The sequence below is a fragment of the Vicia villosa genome, linkage group LG1 (genome assembly GCF_029867415.1).
Source record: "Vicia villosa cultivar HV-30 ecotype Madison, WI linkage group LG1, Vvil1.0, whole genome shotgun sequence".
NCBI classification, from domain to species: domain Eukaryota; kingdom Viridiplantae; phylum Streptophyta; class Magnoliopsida; order Fabales; family Fabaceae; genus Vicia; species Vicia villosa.
Genome location: NC_081180.1, coordinates 34,821,193 through 34,844,896, shown reverse-complemented (window position 1 = coordinate 34,844,896; position 23,704 = coordinate 34,821,193). Strand labels below are relative to the sequence as shown.

Sequence of the window (23,704 nt, the reverse complement as noted above, 5' to 3'; positions counted from 1 at the left end):
TAGGAGTTTTCGACTCCATGGTATCAGCAAAGGGAAGAAAATATCTTTTAAGATATTACGAGTTTTTTGACAAAATAACATGTCTGTTGAAATGTTGTCGAAGTCACTTGTTGTATGAAAGAAGTGTTGGACATGGACTTAGAAATATTTGTTAAGTTTCATATTGGTTCGACAAATGGAGTGGCATTCGACGAGAAAGTTTGAATTTGAATTAAGGATAAGTGACTTTCGTCCATATCCATTTTTTCCAGAGGACGCGTGGAGCCTCATGACAAAAGGGAGACATGTCGAGCAAAACATGGCATATTCTAAACAAAAGGCCGTCAAAAACGGTTATTTCGAAGTAGTATATATAGGAGTCTTAGTGTTAGGATTCAGTGTGTTCATTTGTGTACAAAATCTCACTAAAAACTCAAAGTATTTGGGTGTTGAGAAAAGAGTCTCTTGAGAATGTACGTGTAGACACCATCTTGATCTTTTTACAGTTTTATAACTTATCATTTACAGAATTTTATTTCTTGCAAGTTACTTTCAATTGTCTTTCTTTTGTTTCTTTACAAGTTTATGATATTACTTTAAAGAATCACTTAGATCAAAACAAACGCTATCATAAGAACATGAGCATTGTCGAAATGTCCTTCATTCTTAAGAACAAATTTTAAAATAAAAAAGCACATGTCCTAGGATCAATCTAGTCAATCCTATGAGTAATCAAAGATTCTTGTTTTTGAAGGACTAGCGTTTGTTTACAAATTTCCAGGTTAAACAAATTGGCACGCCCAGTGGGACCTGTGCTTGAAAATATTTGTTCTAGTAGAAACAAAATTCTTCATTATTTTCTAGTATTTTATTTCATTGTATGAGACTTAGAAGTGGAAAATTAGCCACAAATAACGAAGAAATACCCAAAAGAAGATACATTTGGAAAATGGCAAATCAAAGTCAGCCAAGTAGTCAAAATCCCCTTTACAACAATGAAGTACTACCCCAGTCACTTCGACAGGGGGAACTACGATAGCAGCACCTATTTCAAGCGATATAGTATCTTCAACAAGTTCGACGCCAATGCAGTCGAGCACTCAAACTGGCCCTATTTTGACATATGTAGGATCATAGGGACCCCCAGGGACCCCCCCCCCCCCCCCTCCGATGGGGAATGTTTCCTCAAAGGCCCTTAGGGCCTCCCGACTTTACTATGCCTTTGAATGGTCGCGAACAGCCCTATGGCATGCCAACTTCATTTATGGCAAGTTTGCATAATTTCACTTCGACATATTCAGAACCTATAATGAACATGACCTCTCCATTACAATGTTATGGGTCTGCTGTCAATAACATGGGTCAAATTAGCCAGCCTTTTAGGGCAGAATTCTCCTCCCAAATGCCAAATTTCACAAATAACTCTGCATAAGTGATCAGGCGGCAAATTGACGAGAGCAACCATGAAATGGTACAAATGCTTGCACAGACAATGGGTACCATTTTTAACCCTTTGATACGAAACACCACTCAAGCGAATCAGCACGTGGCAACGCAAATGACGTGCATCGTTGTGTTTGTTGGTGTACCCCAACTCCCACCACAAATTCAAAGGCACTGGATAAGAGAAAATCAAGGGGCGATTCTTGGAGAAAACCCAACAATAAACCAAAATTAACGAAATACACCCCAGCCTAATATGGTAAATCAAGGAGGGGATGTCAAACCACCAAGGGTCGAACCTCTTAGGCAAGAACAACATATCCCAAGAGAGATAGAACCAAGGGTAGTAATGGTAGATAGAAACCAGAATGCTGATGAAGTCATACATCAGATTCAACATGATAATATGGTAGCAGACAACAATTTGGCAACCATGGTCGAACAAATCGTGGCTCGAAAAGGTGTAAATGTCGGCCTTCATAGGCCAAGTTACACTTCCCCTTTGAACGGATACATCCTACAGTCGGATATTCCCCCTAGATGGAAGGTCCCAAATTCACCAAATTATCGGGGGACACTACCGAATCTACTATCGAACATGTGGCTAGGTACTTAATAGAAGCAGGCGAAATTTCCAAGAATGAGAACCTTAGAATTAATTACTTCCCAAGTTCGTTAACAAAAAAATGTTTTTACTTGGTTCACTATGTTGCCAACGAATTCGATTCATAGGTGGGCACAATTGGAAAGATTGTTCTATGAGAAGTTTGGCATGGGACGAATCGAGATTCGCTTGAAAGAATTGGCAAGTGTGAAGCGAAAGTTCACTAAGCCAATAGATGATTATCTAAATAGGTTTCGTTTACTCAAAGCCAGATGTTTTACTCAGATGCCTGAACATGAGTTGGTCGAAATGGCCGCAGGAGGTTTGGATTATTCCATTAGGAAGAAACTAGATACCCAACACCTACGAGACATGGCCCAATTGGGTGATAGGGTTTGACAAATAGAACGCTTGAAAATCAAGAAAGCTAGAGCAAGTAAGAATAATAAAATAGAAAGGATAGCTTGTGTCGAATACGATGAAGGCAAACAAGGGTGTTATGAAGAGCCTTTCGATATCGAAGAGGGCGAAATAGACCTTGTTGAACTTAAGCAAAGACCCCCTTACTCTTGTAAGGGCTCGACGCCTTCGAATGGTAAAAATCCAGTCAAACCTAATAAGGAAGATAGATTCCCTAAGAAAACTTATACCTTCAACGTACCTAAATGTGATGAATATTTTATTTGTTAGTTAAAGATGGTCAAATGATAGTACCTCCCAGTGCTAAAATACCCCCTTTAGAACAAAGGAAAAAGAGGGGTTTATGTAAATATCATAATTTCTTGGGCCATAAGACATCTCAATGTTTTCTTTTAGGGATCTCGTTCAACAGGCAATCACTGAAGGATGGCTGAAATTTGGGGAAAAATCAAAAACCCAAATGAGGATCGATGCAGACCCCCTGCAAGTAGCTGAGGCACATTATGTTGAACCCGTTACAATTAACATGGTTGCAGTTACTGAAGACTGTCCAAAGAAGTGATTATGGTCGAAGAGGAGGATGTCACACATGAAATTACTGAGGGTTCCACCCAGATGATGACAAGAGAAACTGCTGATAGTTTCGTGCAGGTCGATGACGTGACTAAGGCTACTGAAGGCCTTCTAGTGAAGTTGTGGGACATGGACATCACTAAAGATGCAGGTGTCAAAGTCAATATGGTCGAAGTTTCACAAAAGGTTGAGATGGAATTGGATGAAGAGAACAAAAGGCAAGAAGAATACAACCAGATGGCTTTCCCAAAGAAAATTGAGAGTTTGCTTGAGTTCCTCCACAGGTGCCAGCGAAAGAAATCAGAGGTTGTGCTCTGCCCGAGGTGCAGTCCGGTCTTCGACAAGAAGGCCGCTAAGAACATCAAAGGCTACATACACTACAAGAAATTTGACATTTACCAACGGCAAAAATCCGTCGGTAAAGGTCTAAAAAGCGTTGGTAAATGTCCAAAAACTTATACCAACGTACATTTGCTTCCGTCAACTATAGTTCGCTATACCAACGCCAATTTGCTGTCCCAATATCTTATACCAACAGCAACTTTCAGGGTTGGACAAAACTTCAGAAAGCAACAACTAGTTACACTATTTAATAACTTTATCCCCCGCATATTTTCGTTGGCATAGGAAGAAATAAGTCGTTGGTATATGTTTTTTTTTTTTACAAATATATTTTTTCCATAATTAATATAGTATTTTAATAATTAAATTTTTGCAATTCTTTCTACACGCACCATACAATTTAAAGCAACATCAAATTAAAAAATTTCATTTATATTATCAAAATAACAAATGTTAGACATATCAAAATAATATCAATTATATAATAACAACTGCCGAAACAAATGTTACAACAACACAAAAACATAAAAGCTGTTTCTAATCTTCCTCTCTTTCATTCATCAATGCATGGACCGATTGGTTTTAGCCTCATTATTGTATTTTTTTAGTTCTTCCTGAAATATTAAAATAAATGGGATAAGATAAAATGAAACTTGGAAAGAACTAAATAAAAACACCAATACTTATCATACAACAAAGAGAAATCAGCCAAATAAAGTTTAAATTTTATCCTATAGACATAGTAGAAAGATGTTGAGGTGATAAGAATCAAAGAAAATTTATATGCTCAGTACAACATAAATAAAACAAAATATCTCACCGTTGTTGTGGTGAGATGAGTTAAAAATTTGTAACCTGGCATTCATCCACGGAAAAATTGCTTGTTTGACTATAAGGTATGATCAATACATGTCAAGTAATATAAACAGATAAATAAAACTTCAGAATAATAACTTCTATATACTAAATTGTTAACTCAGCCTTTATCAACTCATAGCAGACCAAATTTTATAATACTTAGTAGGATCTAAAGAGTCTCAGAATACAAATTACCAAATGAGTAAGTATATTTACAAACTATAAATATGATAATTCCTTTAGCTTACCATGTTATGTGCTGCTGAAAGTCTCACGTTTTTCTCGTTTGCTTTTCTTCTGTTCAATACAACTAGTAAGCCCCTGAACAGATGCAGATGCATGACTCATCAAAATATACAATTGTTGAGAATATATACTTATATAGTCAAGCATTTCAAACTGAATATCCAATCTAATTACTTGTGTCAAATCAAATGCAGCATTTAAATGAAAGAGTTGCTGAAGCTCCATTTGAATATCCACACTACTAGCATCTAAACTAATGTCTGGTTGTGAATTTCACATGCATGTTATCAAGTTTGTAGCTTTATATCTAAATTTCACATGCATGTTATACATAAATGAAATCCTTAACTCTAAATCTAAAGTACATTGTATATTAACTCATGGAAATCCTTTCATAGGATCAAATGCACTGATAAGGAAAGCCACAACATTACATCTTTAAATACATCATGTTATGATCGGTAGCCATAGCTTTAAATTCTCGAATTATAAGAAAAATATCAATTTAAAAAATATACTTGCCTCTAACATAGATGTTGTGTTGCTTTCTTTCTCTATGACTATTGAATTATGGTGATCCTTCAACATAACTATCCTTGCTGAACATAAACAAAATAATAATGAGTATACAAACTTTAATTAGAATAGTTACACTTAAATAGCATGACATTCATGTATTTCCATATGTTTGATACAATTATATCACATCTTATAGAATATTTCAATAATCAAAATCTATTGTTGAAACCATACCTTACTACCCACAAATTGGGTCCAGAGTTATTAACTAGAAGGAAAGTGATCTCTAGTTCCATTCTAGATTTCTTTGACTTTCAACTCTACCCATTTTTTAGTACTAAAGAATGGGCATATAATAGAATCCCAATTTTGAAATAAATATAATAATCCCTTATGATGAGTTTAATAAAAACATGATTACTTATTCAATGTGACTTCAGTAGAACCCCTACAAATGGACTCATTACTAACTATCGTTTGAAATGAGATTGACTTTCTAAGAATATATCTCAATGTAACCAAAAATTTCAAAGCTAAATCACCGCTAGAAAATCCCATAGATATTATATTTTCAGAGATGTATTTCATATCCAAATCAAATCCACTTTCCAGTCACATAGTGTCAAACAAATTTAAGCAAGAGAAAACTAAAGTCACTATGGAAGATGAGTTAATACTTTACAAAACTTAGTTGTTCCATTAAAAATACAACAGAGAGCAAAATTATGTAGGTTTGAAATTGAGTGTATCAAATACATAAAGAATGTGATTCAGTACATAAGAATTCAACACCAATTTAACAATCTATATAGCTCTCAATCTAATGTCACTTTGCTACAATTTTCTCATAATTCGGTTAAAAATTAATATAATAAATCATTTGTCAGTAATCGTAAAGCAACATGCTAATAATCTATTAAGATAGAGAGAAAGTGAGATTACATATAAGCTTCAAATGGCTGGTTGGATGAATCTAATTGAAACGTACAAATGCCAAACTGAACGAACCTGCTCGCGGAGTCTTTGATCTTGAGATACCTGACATCATTGTAAATCAACATACATAAATAAAAAAATAGAAGGCATTGTAAATCAATGTAAAGAAACTAGCGACATTATGACATTAGAGGTTTCAATAACCTTTTCCAAATCATTGTAAAAAGACCTATCTGAACTACCAACTTAAAATCAAAACCCCCTTACTCTTACTCTCTGCAAATTAGAACCAAACCAAATGATAGACACATATCTTCTTAGACCAGCTTTGATTTCTTTGAGAGTTATTATACCACTTCTATCCGTATCCACAGCCTAAAATATTTCTCTTAAAAAACAATTCCTCCTGAAATAGACATAAGAAGTACCAGTAGTTTGGAAATAAAAGAAACAAAACCTAAATTCCAAAATCAAAACAAACACAATCAACAAATGATTCCATGGGCATTAAAATGAATAAACCCTAAATCCCCAAATTGAAACAAACATCTTACCTTCATTAAGTTTCTTTGCACATAATATGAGTGAGAAAAATGATTTTACGATTCTGAGACTCGATAGAAAACTCATAACAACCACCATAAGTTTCACTCGCCGATGACTGTACCAAGGTAGAAAAAAAATCTAACTCGTGTGAGGAGACGCAACGGCAGGTTGAAGAAGTACACGCGAATTAAAGCTGAAAGGGTTTTAGGTTAGGGTTGTGAAAAGGTTTGCGGGACTGACGAAAATTTGAGCGCGGAAATTCCCTCTTTCATTTGTGAAAAGGGTTTGAGTAGCAGACTTAAAGAATATTTTAATGTTTACAAAAATTTATAACAGAGTTTTCCAAAGTATATAACGTGATTTTTTTATTTGAATTATTTTTTTAAAGTGGCCTATAAAATTATATTTGATTGGATAAGTTAATAGTATTAATTTTTCATTTTTTAAATTAATATAATAAATATTGGTATTTAATTCCATTCTTATGGTCCTTTTTTATAAATATGGTATTTATTTCTACCTATCACTAGTAACCAAAAAGATAAGCAAGAACTATACCCACGGTCAATAAACAATATGTAACATAGGTAAAAAGAGTCTATACCTACGGTTTTTTAACTGTTACTAAAAGGTTTCGATGCTATATGACATATTTCTTGTAGTGATAAGGATTAAGGAAATGAGAATTCTAAAGAATATGAACAACAGGTATACCTTCGATAAGAGGGGAGTTCCTAGAATCCAGAACCATGGGGGACTGAGGTTTCGTACGAACAACCAGTCCTCTTTCAAACCAACTGTTGAAGCCCCAAAAGGAAAATGGGCCAGGCCTGCTCATAGGTGGGATCAAGACCATGGTAAATGGAAGAATTTCGAGGTTGGAAGAGGTTCCTCGATGGAATATAGGAAGTAATTCTAGGTCACAATACAAAAAAACCTATGGCTCTAACAATTACAAAGGGAAGAATCTCATGTCCCGCTCACAATGGCGCATGGAATAGAGGAGGCGAAAGGCTGAAAGAGAAGCCAAAAAGAAGATGGTTGCAGAATCAAGTAGTAATATGCCAATTGATAATGGGAATAACATGGAGAAAGAAAGTGAAAGAGTGAGAAGGCCGTTTGAAGGAGAAAATTTTGAAGAATAGGGCGAAGATGCAAGAAATAAAGATGATTTGTTGACTGATAACTTCGACACAGATTCAGAGCCTTCCCTCGACATTACATGTAATGTAATGTCTGTTTTACTAAAAAGAAGACGGTTTTAGAGTCAAGTAGTAATGTGCCAATTGATAATGGGAATAACATGGAGAAAGAAAGTGAAAGAGTGAGAAGGTTGTTTGAAGGAGAAAATTTCAAAGAAAAGGGCGAAGATGCAGGAAATGAAGATAATTTGTTGATTGACAACTTTAACACAGATTTAGAGCCTTCCCTCGACATTACATGTAATGTAGTGTCTTTTTTACCGAGAAAATACGACTAGATTATAGAGGTCGAAGAGCCAGAGGAACGCATAGACGCGGAGAAGGCCAGACATAGGTCAGTTTGTTATTATGTCATGAATAACAGATGTGTGGAGGAGGAAAATGCCTTTTTCGAAAGGTCGGATGAGGCTATGAAAAGCCATTTAAAGCCTCTTTTGGTAAGAAGAAAAGTGGGGAACTTGCCCATAAACAAGATCCTAGTTGATGGAGGAGCGATAGTGAATTTATTGCCGCACACCATTTTGAAGAAGTTGGGAAAGTATGACAGGGACACAAAACCACATAACCTGGTTTTGTCGAACTATGAGGGCAAAGTGGGAACAACCTTGGGGGTTATCCAGGTTGACCTAACAATTGGCACCATAACAAGACCAACCATGTTTATGATGGTTGAATCGAAGGCCAATTACACCTTGTTGCTGGGCCGTGAGTGGATACATGAGCAGTGCCTTCTTCAATGCACCAAAGAATAACCATTTGGCGCAATGACGGAATTGTGGAAAATATTGAAGTTGGCCAAAGCTATTTTATGGTGAAGGTCAATCATGTCAAGAGATCATTTCAATTGGAATTTGGCAAACATTGCACCTTGCAATCTTGTCAACTTTGCATTTTCACCTGTGGATAATGCATATCATTCCCTTTACTTACATCCCACTCAGGGTTTCCAATGGGATCGACAGGTTGTAGGCACTGAAGACTTGGGTTTCGGGGAAACTAAAGACATCCAACCAATTGGTTAGGAGAGTGAATTCAGTGAAGATGTCTGAGTCACAGACATTGAGAAAGATTTTGGCCTATATGGCTGAAAATAAGCTAAAATTGGCCTTGGAGGCCGAAGTAAAGTTTATGGCTGTCGAAGCCAAAAATGATGAAAGATACCTTGGAGGTCCTGTTAAGAACTTTGATCCTGAACCTCCTGATAAGGTTCAAGATGAGGTACAAGTCCAGAGGCTCGACGCCATCTATGATGACGAGCCTTTGGGTTTCGAAAAGGATCCGTTGGTGAACAACACCAAGATAGTAGCGCAAGATTCTCTCAAAGAGATAAACTTGGGCGAAGGGGCGATCAAAAGGCCAACATACATTAGTTCCAACATCAACCCCCAACTCAAGATCGAAGTAATCCAACTGTTGAAAGAATTCAAGGATTATTTCGCTTGGGATTACGACGAAATGCCTGGTTTAAGCAGAGATCCCATCGAACTGAAGCTGTCAATCAAGCCTGGAAGAAAGTCAGTCAAGCAGACTCCAAGGTGTTTTGCACCTGAAGTTTTGTCAAAGATTAAAGAGGAGGTCGAAAGGCTTCTTCTATGCAACTTCATTCGAACGACCACGTATGTTGAATGGATTGCCAATATAGTTCCAGTTATAAAGAAAAATGGAAATCGTAGGGTTTGTATAGATTTTAGAGATTTGAATTATGCAACCCCAAAAGATGAGTATCCAATGCTTGTAGCGGGATGCTAGTTGATTCTGCTGCAGAACATGAGTACCTGAGTATGCTCGACGGATACTCTGGTTATAACCAAATCTTCATTCCTAACGAAGATGTCCCAAAAATGAATTTGATGCCCTTGCGCCTTAGGCACTTAAAAATGGGTAGTGATGCCTTTTGGCCTAAAGTATGCTGGGGCAACTTACCAAAGGGAAATGAACTCAATCTTTCATGACTTTATCGAAACGTTTATGCAAATTTACATTGATGATATTGTTGTTAAGTTTGTTTTAGGAAAAAGTCATATTGAAAATCTTCGACAATCATTCGAAAGAATGAAGGAGCATGGTCTGAAAATGAATCCTCTTAAATTCGCTTTTTGTGTGCAGGCTGGGGATTTCTTAGGTTTTGTGGTCCACATGAGAGGGATTGAAATAAATCAAAATAAGATTAAGGCCATTATGGAAATGAAAGCTCCATCAACAAAGAAGGAACTTCAGTCGCTACTAGGCAAAATTAACTTCTTAAGGAGGTTTATTTCGAACGTAAGTGGGGGCAGAAAGGAGGTTTTGAATGGGGGCAAGCTCAGCAAGAGGCTTTCGACAAGATCAAGCATTATCTTGTTCATCCTCCAATCCTTTCTCCTCCTTGTAGAAATAGGAGCATGAAGTTGTACATATCTGCATTTGATGTAACCTTAGAGGGCATGTTGGCTCAAGAGGATGAAAATGGTTTTGAAAGAGCGATTTACTACCTTAGTCGAGTTTTAAATGATGCAGAAACTATATATAGCACAGTTGAAAAATTATGTCTATGTCTATACTTTTCATGTACAACGTTAAAGCACTATATAAAGCAAGTTGATGTTTATGTTTCTTCTCATTTCGACGTTATTAAGCATATGTTATCTAAACATATGTTGCATAGTCGAATTGACAAATGGGCACTTGCATTAACTTAATATTCATTAACATACACGCCTTAAAGGATGTGAAAGGACAGATAGTGGCAGACTTCATAGTTGACCACTCTGTAATCGAAAGTCCTCTAGACTATCTCGAACTTGAGCCTTGGAAGTTATACTTCGAAGGCTCTAGTCATAAAAATGGAACAGCCGTGGGAGTCCTGATTATTCTCCTAATAAAATCCCAAAAAAATTCAAGTATAAGGTCAAATGCATTTGTTCAAACAACGAGGCCAAATATGAAGCTTTGATAGCCGGACTTGAAATCTTGTTGGAATTGGGTGGGCAACTCGAGTCGAAATAATTGGTGACTTGGAGTTATTATAAAAAAAATTACAAAAGAATATAAATGTGTCAAAGAAAATCTTATTATGTACTTTGTGATAGCTAACAGACTCTTATAAAGGCTTGAAACGGTGAGCATTCGACATGTACCTCGACTCAAAAACCAAGAGGCCAATGATTTGGCCCAGATTGCTTCTAGGTAAAAAAATTCAAAAGAGAAGTTACAATATGCAATCAAAGTTAGAGGAAGGGTTGTTTCAACCAGACTATCCCCGTCAGATTTTGAAACTACAGAGCTAGGGTACGCCGACGAAGAGAATTTTGAAATTCTTGTCATAGACAGCTTAACAGACGAAGATTGAAAAAAAGTCAATAGTGGAGTATTTGAAAAATCCAACACATGGGGGAGTCTTACTTAAGTGTCTTAGAGAATTTAAGGGATATTATAATTCATTAGTGAAAATAATACAAGTGAATGAAGTATGCATAAAATTAATTATACTTTCTCAACTATATATGTTAATATAGATCTAACATATACCAAATATGACATTATATTCTTATGAGATTAAGTATATCTCAGGTTGCAATTCAACTTGTAAAGGAGTGTGACTGTAATCGGTTTTGATTGAGAAGGAAATAAGCAAAGAGGAAGAAATGAAATTAATGGTAGGCAACAAATCAACAGTTAACCTTACAAAGAATCTCATAACTTATACAAGGAACAAGTGCATTGAAACTAAATTTCACTTTCTTATAGATCATGTAAACAACGGCAAAATTACTTTAACTCACTGCAAAACAAAAGATCAACCATCAAATATTTTGACAAAGCCATTCAAGATTGAAAAGTTCAAAGAGATGTGAAGCATGTTCAATGTAATAAATAAGTATAGAGTTTGAATTAAAAGAGAGTGTTGGAGTGTAAGTAAAATTTAAAAGATGTTAGTTAAATTATTTGTTATAATTAACTAAGTTGGTTAGATGATTGGGCTTTATTATTATTTATAAGATTGTATAAATAATCATCAATAATTCATTAGTGAAGATAATACAAGTGAATGAACTATGCACAAAATTTAATTATACTTTCTCTACAATATATGTTAATATAGATCTAACATATAGTACTAAATATCATGTTTTAAAAATCGGACCGAATTGGTCGGTTAGACCGGGAATCGAAGAGGTCACCGATCTGGTCTAATTGTTGGATCAGATATGCTGTTGAACCAAAGAGAGCCGGTCAAAATCGGAAAAAACCAGTGAATTGACAGTTTAGAAAATCGGTGGTTCAAATGTATACTTTTTTCCGCACAAAACGACGTCGTTTTCGTGATTTTTTTTATAAAAAATATAATTAAAATATAATTAGACATTATTCAAACTTTATTTACAACAGCGTTTCCCTTGTTTGCAATTAGACTTGGTTTAAAATTTATTTAAATTTATATTTTGTATTATTTTGTTGTGAGTGATGATTCTATTTAAAATTTGAATGTAAAAAATAAACATGTGAAATTATGATATTTTAAATTTGAAAAGTTTTGTAGGTGCTGTGATATTTTTTAGAGACTAGGTCATCCGGTTTGACCGATTTAATTTTGCAATAGAGACCGGTTTATTCAACCGAGTTATCCGATTTAATCCGATTTAGTCATGCAGATCGACCAGTGATCCAATGATTCAACCAATGAACAAGTGACTTAATATCCTCACCGATTTAATGACCGGTTCGATTTTTAAAACACTGCTAAATATAGTCTCTGGCGCATTATTGCATCATAGACAATGATCAACAATATGGAGTCTGCTGCACACAATCTTGTACGGGTTGAATTACAGCTATGTGTTGTCTTCCACACAAAATTCTCAATTGCCTAGTAGCCAATTCTTTTTAGAGTTTAATGTGTATTATATAAATTAGTTGGATAACGTTAACATATGCTCTAAGAGTATAAATTAATTTTTAAATGTAAAAATACATTAAAAAAAATCAGAAATTGTTCATTAATTTTAATAAAAGTTAATAATTAATTTTTTCATTGTCTTTTTACTATAAACTTTCTATTTATGATTTGTTAACATGTTATCTTATGATACAAGTTATATCTATATTTAGTAAAAACTAATCACACTATCAAAGCACAGAAAATACTCATAAAAAAAATGCAAAGATACTAATTACTTCTTAAAGTCACTTTTATCTGATACTGGCAATACATGCCTTATCATCATCCTAAGCAAAAATAAAATTTAAGGTCTGAACTGGTGCAAAGCAACACTTTGGATTCTATGTTTGTAGTGGACGTATGGTTGTTTTGAAAATGTAAAAGGAACGGCTATATTTTGGAGGCAGTATCATTAGGATATGGATTCTCCAATCCAAAGTACTGTTATAGAATAGCCTTCCATTTTATTTTTTTGATAAAAAGTTTCACACGTGGAGAATAAAAAGAGTGACATTAAGAACTGTCACTACAGGGTTTTATTTCATATCAATTGGATTTAACTATATGTGGAATATTCATATTGTCTGGTGAAAACTTAGTGACTAGGATTGCAATTCCTTTTTTTGTTTGATTTAAATTATGATTCCTTCCTTATCATCAATGAAATTACGAATTTGAGTTCGACCCATCTAAGCCATGGCCAGAAGAATCTTGTCAACAGTAGGTTCTATTTTTATAATTAAAATTAAAGAAAAAAACAAAATAAAATTCTGTAAAGGAAAATATATACTATAAAAAAACAACAATGAGGTGAATAAGGACATGGATTATTGAGGCATGATGCATACAATATGATACAAAACAAAGCAAGTAAAAAGCATGAACATGGGAAGTAATGAAGTTGTTGAGAATAAAATCAAAACCAGCTGCTTGTAAAACACACAAAAGACGATATTGTTAGGTTAGACACCCGATTCGATTTCAAATAAGGAAGCTAGTAGTTGTTTATGTGAGTTTCAGCGGTGATAATCACTTCATCTACATATTAAATAATCAAAATCAAAATCAAGTAGGTAAGAAAAAAAGTCAAAAGTAGTAAATAATAAGGCAAGAAACAAACCATGAGGATGAAAAAAGCACAAATGCAGAAACACAATCAAGGCATTATGCAAGGTTTGCATAAGACAAAGTTAATTGACCATTGTCTTGGATGTTTTTTTTTGCCTATAATATAAGATCACGAATAGAGCAAACTCCAAGAGTGTTATGTAATACAAATATTTCTTGAGATAGAGGATAACACAAAATAAAGGAGTGTCTCTGAAGTCTAGAAATTTGATGTATCCCTTCGCTGGTAAGCTTTGCTGCATTACATTGCATATTGAATATTTAACTTGTGGAAATAATTGATGGTAAATTATTATGTTATCAATTTTTTTTATATTTTCTATTTTCTAAATTTACATTACACTTCTAGCATGTCCAACTAATCATTACACGTATTTTTAAAACATGTGACATATATTTATTATTTATTTAATTTTATGCACGAAAATAATAGACCCTCCATTTCTTTTTAGAAAATGGAGTGGATCTCTACTCGTAATTAAGTGTTTCAATGAAATAGTTGTTTATCAGTATTTTTGAAGCCGTTTGATGAGATATTTATGAAGAATAAAAGATGGGAAATAGAGCACAGAGATGGAGTAGGTTAAGAAGTCTAAAGTTAATGTTTGTGTCGCTAGATCCGGTTTCTACCACTTGCAAAATGCATAAAAATTAAAGTTTAGATTCCACTGTATCACTTTTTTGAAACCTACATTACTGCCTTCAACTTTCCATTCTATTCTACCCACCATCGCTCCGCCGCATGCTTTTTATTTTATGTATTCCTTTCTTTTGACAACTGTCATAAATAATTCTTATCACTTGTTTTCTACAATAAAAATTCACAATTATTAAACTATTTTATAAATTTATTTAATTATTAATTTATTTAAATTATTTATGTCAAATATATATATATATATATATATATATATATATATATATATATATATATATATATATATATATATATATATATATATATATAGAGGAGGGATATATTTACTCCAGGGGTAAGTTATTATAACTTACTCCACATCTTTACCATTAATTCTTTTCAATCCAATGGTTAAAAATAATAAGTAATAGTTTTCTCTCTTCACATTTAATTACTTATTATTTTTAACCATTGGATTGAAAAGAATTAATGGTCAAGATGTGGAGTAAGTTATAATAACTTACTCCTGGAGTAAATATATCCCTCCTCATATATATATATATATATATATATATATATATATATATATATATGGCATATCATATGAAAATGCCATATTTATATAAGAATGTAAGAATGAATCTGAACCATTGAATTTTAAAATAAATGGTAGAGATTATGAGTGAATCTTTTTTTCTCTCTCCTACATCATTTATTTCAAAATGTAGGAGAGAGAAAAAAAAGATTCACTCATAATCTCTACCATTTATTTTAAAATTCAATGGTTCAGATTCATTCTCACATAAATATGACATTCTCATATGATATGACATATATATATATATATATATATATATATATATATATATATATATATATATACCATTTATTTTAAAATCCAATGGTTCAGATTCATTCTCACAGAGCATTTTATAATGAGAGATGAGAGGAATAAATATCAACCATTGGATTTATCAAGAGATATAATGAGAGATGAGAGGAATAAATATCAACCATTGGATTTATCAAGAGAGATAAATTAATAGCCACATTAATGCATTAACCTTCTCTCTCTTGATGAATCCAATAGTTGATATTTATTTCTCTCATCTCTCATTTTAAAATGCTCTCACTTGATATGCTCTATATATATATATATATATATATATATATATATATATATATATATATATATATATATATATATATATATATATATATATATATATATATATATATATATATATTAGTTTTTGCACATGAAGTGTTAATTCAATAGTATGACATTGGACTCTACTTTATGTGACGTCTAGAAATAGTATATTTAACATGCCACCCCTTTTATTATACACTCAACCCATCACATTTGTTTATTCTAAAATTATCTTGAATAAGTTAGTGGGGTGAAGCATGAAATTTCTAGGCACTCCCTAAAATTTCCGATATTTTTTTTGCAAAAAGAAAAGAAATCTGTACTATTAGAAATTTGAAATTTCCGATAATACAATTTTTTTTTTTGCGAAATTTATTCCGGAAATTTCAAAAAATCTGGTAAAAACTCGTGAGAATTTCTAAAAATCCGGCATTTTTTTGAAATTTCTATTAGAAACGCATATTTTTTTAAAATTAGTGACTTTAGACAAGGGTATAATGTTAAAAACATACCTCTTGGAGGTGGCATGTTAAATGCTTTAGAAAAACATATATAAAAAGTTGTTGATGTTATTAATAAAAAAAAAGTTAAATATACTTTTTCTTCCCAATTTCGCTTTTATTCTTAAAATTTCCACCATCATTTTGGTGTCAAGTTTACTAAGGTTGCATATGCAGAAATGACATGGCAGCAATGAAAACTTAAATAGTTAATAAATAAATATATAAATGGTAGAGACATTCAGTATGTATGTGTAGGTAAGTCATCTCACATCAGCATCAGCAGAAAAATGGGATTATTAATTAATTCAATCCAAATGTTACAGTCATTCATTTAGTAAACTCGTCGGTAGATAAGAAAAACAAAGTAATATTGGATACCTGAATCTTCGAATGGCATTTCAATTATTGCTGTAAAGCAATTGAAACAAAGTTAAAAAAAGAACTTTGAAATGGATGTAGAATCAATTCTATATAAATTATTTTACTAAGTTAATACAAAGACACTATCAACTACTGTATTATATAAGCCTAATACAAAAGATGTGATAAATCATATCTATTGAGCTTGTGTTGTTCTTAAACCATAGGTGAGGTGGGGTTGAAGGGTGGATTCTATTAGACATTTGCAGTCTACCACATAACAACTACCCCTCATATAGCCTTACTTCCCCATGGATATGTTCCTCTCAATAATGCATAGGAATCACTTAAAGATGGACAAAAGAGACTAGATAGATCAAATGGTATAAACATGCACTATTTACCCAACTTTCCCACCATTTCTATTAACAACAACAGAAACACTAGTGACAAATTATTATCCACATCTTTCAAGCAAATTTTAGTTTTAGAATCTGAAGTGAAAGCCATTGGAAGATTACCGGAGAAAGAAAATAGACATTAATGTCCCCCCACAATAGATCTTTCCACCACTATATAAAACCTCACAACACAAGCATCAAACTCACCATCTTAGTTTACAAGCCATTCTTAAACTACTATAGCAGTATCAAACTGTTAGTGTGTGACTCTTCTCTTATTTGTAATCTTTCTTGAAAGGTAAACTTTGTGTTTCTATGTTTGTCATTTGCATCTGAAGTATTTTTCATCTGCATGGATATTATATGTAACTTTCTTGATAAATACGAGTATCTCATTGTTCATTCATCTTTGAAACTAGGAAACTAATGAAACCTAAATTTCTTAAGACTTATCACTTCCTGTGTATCTAAATCGAACAGGAAAATGAGCTGGTCCGGTGGAGATTGGATGTGTGGTGCTTGCGAGCACATAAATTTCAAGAAGAGGGAAGCATGCCAAAGTTGTGGGTACCCTAAGTATGGAGGCCCTGATCCAACAACCTATAGATATAGCAGGACTGAAACGTTGGCAGGGGACTGGTTTTGCACCGCTATGAACTGCGGAGCTCACAACTACGCAAGCAGATCCAACTGCTATAGATGTGGTTCATTTAAAGATGAGTATTCTTCTGGATATGGAGGTAAAATGACTGGTTCTGGAGGATATGGATCTGATTGCAGTTCTCCGCCGGGATGGAAAAGTGGAGACTGGATTTGCCCAAGGTTAGTTCATATTATCTTCATATAGTTTTGAGGGCTGAAATAACATCTATTCTTAAAAAGGACATTTGTGAATTAAAAAAAAGGAGTTAAACTAATGAATGAAACAACAATAACTTAAATTTAAACTTCATGGTTTGTTATGCATGTGCATGTACTTTATCAGTTATCACTATCTCTACCCTCCAAAATCGTTTTTTTCACAATAGCGATTGTTCAATTAAGACTTTGCAATCAGTTACAACTTGAAAGACCATCAATCATATATTACCTAGATGTCCATTATCATAAAAGGTGAATAGTGTAATTTAGTAAATATGTAATTGATATACTCACAGAAGCCGCATTTTCATGCATTGAAAGTACAATCTCCTTTTTATTCCTCCCAGAGAATGAAAGAGTAATTAGCTCTTGCACAGTAGTAACATATAGTGATGATTAGAACAAAGGCTGCAGTATTTTTGCATAACAAAGCAACATAATGGTTAAAATTGAGAATAAAGATCATATTAATAATTACAATAAAGATGTATTTTTTTCCAAAATAAAACAAATAATAATAATATAGACAGTGGTCAATATAAACAAGTTCAGTTAATTTTATTAATCGTGAAAAGAAATATGATATAAGAACCTGTATCCAAATCATTCCTAATTTGAGTATCTATTTTATTTACTTTTATTTATAATTTAACAGAACTGGCTGTGGAATGCATAATTATGCTAGCAGGACAGAATGCTATAAATGCAAAATGCCAAGGGATTAAGGTAAGAAAAGTTTAGTCTTCTAACATTTCATCATTTTCTTAATACTGTCAAGATGTTCCTTAGAAAATAATGACTATCCTCAGTTCAATCGTATTTACTACTGTTGTTTGTTTCAGGTGGGGCTGACTGAAAGTAAAAGAATTTCAGAAGACTTGCAGTATCACTTACATCCCTCAACATCTTTATCCTCCAAACGACATCCTATCTAGATAATCATGGATGAATGACCTCTGTTAGAATCATAGCAATATTTTGTCAATAGGAAAGATATCCAGCTGTTATTGTATCTTGCTAAATGTACTAACAAGAAGGTTATGAAATCCACGTATATTTTCCATATTCAAAGAATCAGAGTAACTAAGTAGGAAGTTTATCTCAAAATCCAAGCTAACTATTAAGCATATAATCTGAGCACAGAAAATAGTTATTTATGTTAGAACCTAATGCATTCTAGTATATAACAGCAGAGATGCTACATGTAAATTCAAAATAAACCAAATAAATTGTTTTCACGAATTAACTTGTCGTGGTGCATCGATGCCGTCTTAATGCTAAATTTCAAATCATGCAAGATAGCTTCATTGACTTAACAACGACTTTTTAATGTCGGTGTTAAGTCAAAAAGCATATATATGTTCCTTCCGAAGGTGCCTTACTAAGCTATTAGTACTACTTAGCTTTCAAAATATTCTGGACTTTGATTAAGCTACCTTTTTATTTATATGCTTTGAGAGTGTTAAGAGAAGACCCCACTTTCAGTGAAATAGTTCCCTCAGCATATTGAAGGGATCCAAAGAGCTGGACTGGACCAGCTATCACATGCATAGTTTTTCCTTTCAAGGTGTCCTCTTCTAGGAACTAGATGAACTGGATTAAGGAAATAAATGAAATCATTTAACTATATCTCAAGCAAAGTTAAAAAAAAAAATCCATTACCACGAAAACGGCTGTGACACAAAGGTATCAAAAGGTGCCGATATAAATACTGTTATTCACCGATTGTGATGAGGAAGAAATTGCGGTTAATTCACACGGCAGCAACCCCGAAATGGCGAAAACCTCTACGCAACGACAGTCATTTAAAACCTTGGTCTCAAGATTAATAAACAATAACTAGCTAATTAGGTTATGCAAAATGGTGAAATGAAAAATAAGAAATACAACATTCAGTTTCAAGAGACATTGTAAAATTTGCAATTTGATATTACTTTGACTAGTTTTTATACTTAAAATACAAAATGTAACATCTTAAAGAAGGGTGAAATACATTGTGGATAAATTATAGATAGTTATACCTTGCTTTTGCAAGAGAGTGATTGAACAACAGGAATATCCATGATCCATTTGGTCACACGGCAGTGACTCTGACTGTAATATATCAATGCTTCTAATTCTTGCGTCCAATAAAGGAGACGAGTAGGGAAACAAAACCTGTGAGGACTTTGGTTGCAGTTTCTGGCGGCTGATGACCGAGTCCGGCTGAGCTTACCGGCGAGATGAGTTGAGTGCGACTCCGACGATTTCTGGCAAAAGTAAAAGCGCTGAGTCGACGGGCCTCTTCAAAATGAAGTGGATTGGGCCGGTGACTTTAGTGAAATCAGAGAGAATTTCCTTATGGACTTCCCAACCTTTTTGAACATCCGCGGCGAAAATTCCTTATTTTGGAAATGCATTTTCAAAATCATTTTTTTTAATGAGGGGTGTCTTCGAAGATTCATATCCGAAATATTCCAATTTTTGCTCTTAGAATGTTTCGGATATGCATATCCCCGAAAAAATTTAATAATTATAAAAAAATTAAAATCAAGGTGAATCAATACAATTAATAATATAATTAATTGTATTAAATAAAAGGATTAAATATGTTTGTAGTTCCTATAAAATTACCAAAAAATCGGTTTTAGTCCCTATAAAAAAATGTCGACTTTTAGTCTTATAAAATTACTTTTGCACTCAACTTTAGTCACTCCTGGTCCTTTATAAGGACTAAAACTGAGTGCAAAAATAATTTTATAGAGATTAAAAGTCAACTTTTTTTTATAGGAACTAAAAATCAAAATTGAGATATTCATAGAGACAAAAAACATATTTAACTCTAATTAAAATATATCATTATAATCAAGATATAATAATAATATTAACCTAATAAATATTTAAATTAATACTTTATTTACTATTTTTTTTATGTATTTACTATTTTTTTTATGATACATAAAAAAATTATTGGAAAAACTAATGTAATTCAAAATATATATTAAAATAAGAATAAAGTAGTAAATAAATTTTTTATTCTTACTTAATCTCTTTTATTTTAAATTTTTATTAAATATTATTAATATATTTATTTTTTATATATTATATCAATTTTATTATTATTATCCATAACTTATAAATTATATCAATTTTATGAGATCTTAATTAATCAATATTTTAAAATTTTTAATTTTTTAGAATTTTGATTAATTCGGATATGCATATCCGAAAAAATCTCTAACAATTTTTTAGGAAATTTTTTCGGATATGCAATTTTGAAAAAAAATAACTTCGGATATGCACCTCCGAAGCAGAGGTATTTTTGGATTTTTCCTGGAGGTTCTCCCTATAGAGGAGTCTGTAAAGACAATCTCTAAATCAGATCCAACCAATTCGCTGCATAGGAGAATTTATTATGTCATCCTCACCTTATACGTAGCACCTCGCACATTGAGTGAAAGTACTATTTCACAAATTTAAAACTATTTTCCAAATCACTTAAAAAATCCCCCATGTAACAAATTTGTTTTGCGATGCTGAAAATTTTGTAATTCACACCCACAATATCATAAAAAAGCATGTATTTTTTTTTAGATTTCATATTTTTTATCGCCAATTGCGAAATTCACAGTAGAAAATTAAAATTTTAATGAGTTTTTATCGAAAATTTTGACATTTCTGATAAAACCTGTTATATATGTACCGTGAATTTTTAAAATGTCGATGTTATTGCATGAGTTTTTAACGTGAATTTCAACATTCCGAATATCCACTCATATACACATACTAGAAATTTTGAAATTGAATGAGTTCATTTTTTTAAAAATGTACCAAAATTTTTTAAAAATATCGGCAATAGTCGTAGAGTAGCAGAAATTTTAAAAATGGCGGTAGTTAATTGATTTTTTTAATTATTTCCATTTTGTAGTGAGGACCCAGGGAAAGGATGGAACTATTACTTCCAAGATCACGGATAGAGAGGCAGCGATGACTCGTGCTAGGTCAGCTGAGGAAGAGTCTTCGTAGTTAGGGGTGTACTGTACATGGTCAATTTTGGTTGAATTTCGCCAAAATCATAACTCAATCCGTACATGGACCATCAATTTGGGTGAGGTAAAATAATCACCCTAGATATCATTAGGTCGATTTGGGCAAAACAAATTTTTGGGTTGGATTAGGTTGGGAGTGGGTTACCCAATTTTTTCCTATATAACTATTAATGGTGTGTCAGATTGTTTCTTAATAAATAGTTTAACATATTACCGTTATTTTTTTTAAACATTAAATTTCTTAATGCATGATAAAATTCATCATAAACATATTTGCAAAAACCAAATAATACCTAGAATGGCATAAAATACTTACAACTTATAAGAACTAGCATCAAAATAATCAAAGTGCAACATCCTAAATAAGTTAAAATGATTGTAGATGTTAATGATTGGCTTCATTTTGTGGTAAAATATCCCTGTGTGTTCTGATGTCTTGACTGATGTCATGACATGCTTTGTGTAGTGTTCTGCAGGATTTGAATGTTTAAGCTAATACATGATCTAGTTGGATGTTTGTCGCTACCGCGAAAATTAACAGAGTCGCCACTAACATATTTATCCTGAAAAGGAAGGGAATGCCAGCAAACCACAAAACAAAACAACGGTCTCATGACCAGAGACAAAGGGTAAGGGAGTCGGTTACGCGAGGGGAAGGTGTTAGCACCCCTCGCGCCCATCGTACTCGATGGTATCCACGCCTGTGTCTAAAACTATGGGTGTGTAACAAATCTACGCTAATCTGGACTAAAATAAATGCAGAATGTAGGGAAAAGAAAGTGTTATGCTCGCACGGGCCCTACCCCGCTGCCTACGTATCCGTTTTGCGAAATCAGAGGTACCGTAGCTCGGCTAACTAATTTTTGTTTGTTTTGTGTTTTTTAGGTGAACGAGTTACATTCACACTCCGCTGCTCGACCTTTGGAGGCTTATGCTTGGGAATGGAGCGGAAATAACAAGCTCTTAAGAAAAGAAAATCAAAGAGTGTGGTTTGTGTTTTAAAGAATGCATGAGGAAAACCTAGGCTAAGGGGGAAAGCTTGCTACCTAATGTTATCATACAAAGGGTACAAGTCTAAACTAAACTAACAACCTACGAGGGGAAAGGGAAGCAAACAATAATATCACACAAACGAGCATCCGCTCGTAAAGCAAACAAACCAACGGTACTGACCGAATGGTAGAAAAGCGGTCCCGCCATAGCCAAGGGGAGCAGCTCAACCCAAGTCAACCAAGCATTAGACCTCGCGAAAATGATCGGGCCATAGACAAGAGGGCGGACCCCTCTCAGCAACCAAGCCGTCACGGATCGTAAAGGAAAACGGTGCGTGCGTACACCGAGCATCAACGTCGAGCGACGCGAGCTATAGGAAAGGCGGGGGTCCGGCTACATGAACCCTTTTCCTGACATACTCGATAACAAGATCGTGCGCATACTGAACAAACTCGATGAGACTAGGCGGGGGTTGATTGCTAACCCTTCCCGCGTGCCTTCCATGAGGACTTAACGGAGTGCCATATAGGACTTATTACACCGTGACTCCCTGCCGCAAAGCACAAATATAAACACACCAACAAAAACAGAGCCTCTTTCGAGGACTTGGCCAGATGCATGTCTAGGTCCTACTTCTCATGTTATTGGATGATGCGGTAAAGCGATAAAGTGCGAGAGAAATAAAATGAAACGGGATCAATACCAAACGGATGATGATCCGTAAACTAAAGCGAAGCAAAGCGAAGAAAGTAGAATCCCGCAAGCGAGCTAGCAAAGCAAAAGCAAATAGTCAGCACACCGATCAGCCACAAAGCGCACAACGATCAACGTATGCATCAAGCATGATCACAATACACCTGCAAGAGGAACAAGCAAACCAAACAAGCAGATATAAAGTAATAGTGATCGTGTCTCCCGGATGAGAACACGATACGAATGAATAGGATTGTGTTCCGCAAGTGAAACGGAACACACAAGTAACAAGTGTCGATCGGTGTCTATCCAATAGCCTTGCACACTAGCACACAAGTTAGAGATAACAAACATCGCAATC

The 23,704-nt window shown here is 33.7% G+C and overlaps 1 protein-coding gene and 2 long non-coding RNA genes across 5 annotated transcripts; 1 reads left to right on the top strand and 2 right to left on the bottom strand.

Moving 5' to 3' along the window:
* Positions 1-4,981: 4,981 nt before the first annotated feature.
* On the bottom strand, positions 4,982-6,769 carry LOC131604172 (uncharacterized). The gene is made up of 3 exons (XR_009284620.1): positions 6,125-6,769; positions 5,927-6,022; positions 4,982-5,064 (listed from the first exon to the last, which is right to left on the bottom strand). It is a non-coding gene; the product is annotated as an uncharacterized LOC131604172 (long non-coding RNA).
* Positions 6,770-16,601: 9,832 nt separating this feature from the next.
* Positions 16,602-18,642, top strand: LOC131633892 (uncharacterized). Of its 2 annotated transcripts, XM_058904568.1 has the most exons (4): positions 16,602-17,066; positions 17,249-17,590; positions 18,285-18,355; positions 18,472-18,636. In XM_058904568.1, the coding sequence occupies exons 2-3, from the start codon at positions 17,253-17,255 to the stop codon at positions 18,352-18,354; spliced, it is 408 nt and encodes a 135-aa protein (XP_058760551.1). In that variant the 5' UTR covers positions 16,602-17,066; positions 17,249-17,252; the 3' UTR covers position 18,355; positions 18,472-18,636. The 2 variants fall into 2 exon arrangements, with proteins under 2 accessions (XP_058760551.1, XP_058760554.1); XM_058904571.1 differs by lacking the exon at positions 16,602-17,066 and having other exon boundaries at positions 17,200-17,590; positions 18,472-18,642.
* On the bottom strand, positions 17,686-19,943 carry LOC131633903 (uncharacterized). Of its 2 annotated transcripts, XR_009293439.1 has the most exons (3): positions 19,066-19,943; positions 18,524-18,585; positions 17,686-18,037 (listed from the first exon to the last, which is right to left on the bottom strand). It is a non-coding gene; the product is annotated as an uncharacterized LOC131633903 (long non-coding RNA). The 2 variants fall into 2 exon arrangements; XR_009293438.1 differs by lacking the exon at positions 18,524-18,585.
* Positions 19,944-23,704: the final 3,761 nt, after the last annotated feature.

What these genes read in the sequence shown, in the direction of transcription:
- LOC131633892 (XM_058904571.1), top strand. Translation starts at nt 17,253, where the DNA reads ATGAGCTGGTCCGGTGGAGATTGGATGTGTGGTGCTTGCGAGCACATA. An exon ending in GGAGACTGGATTTGCCCAAG is followed by an intron (nt 17,591 to 18,284) that starts GTTAGTTCATAT and finishes ATAATTTAACAG; the next exon opens with AACTGGCTGTGGAATGCATA.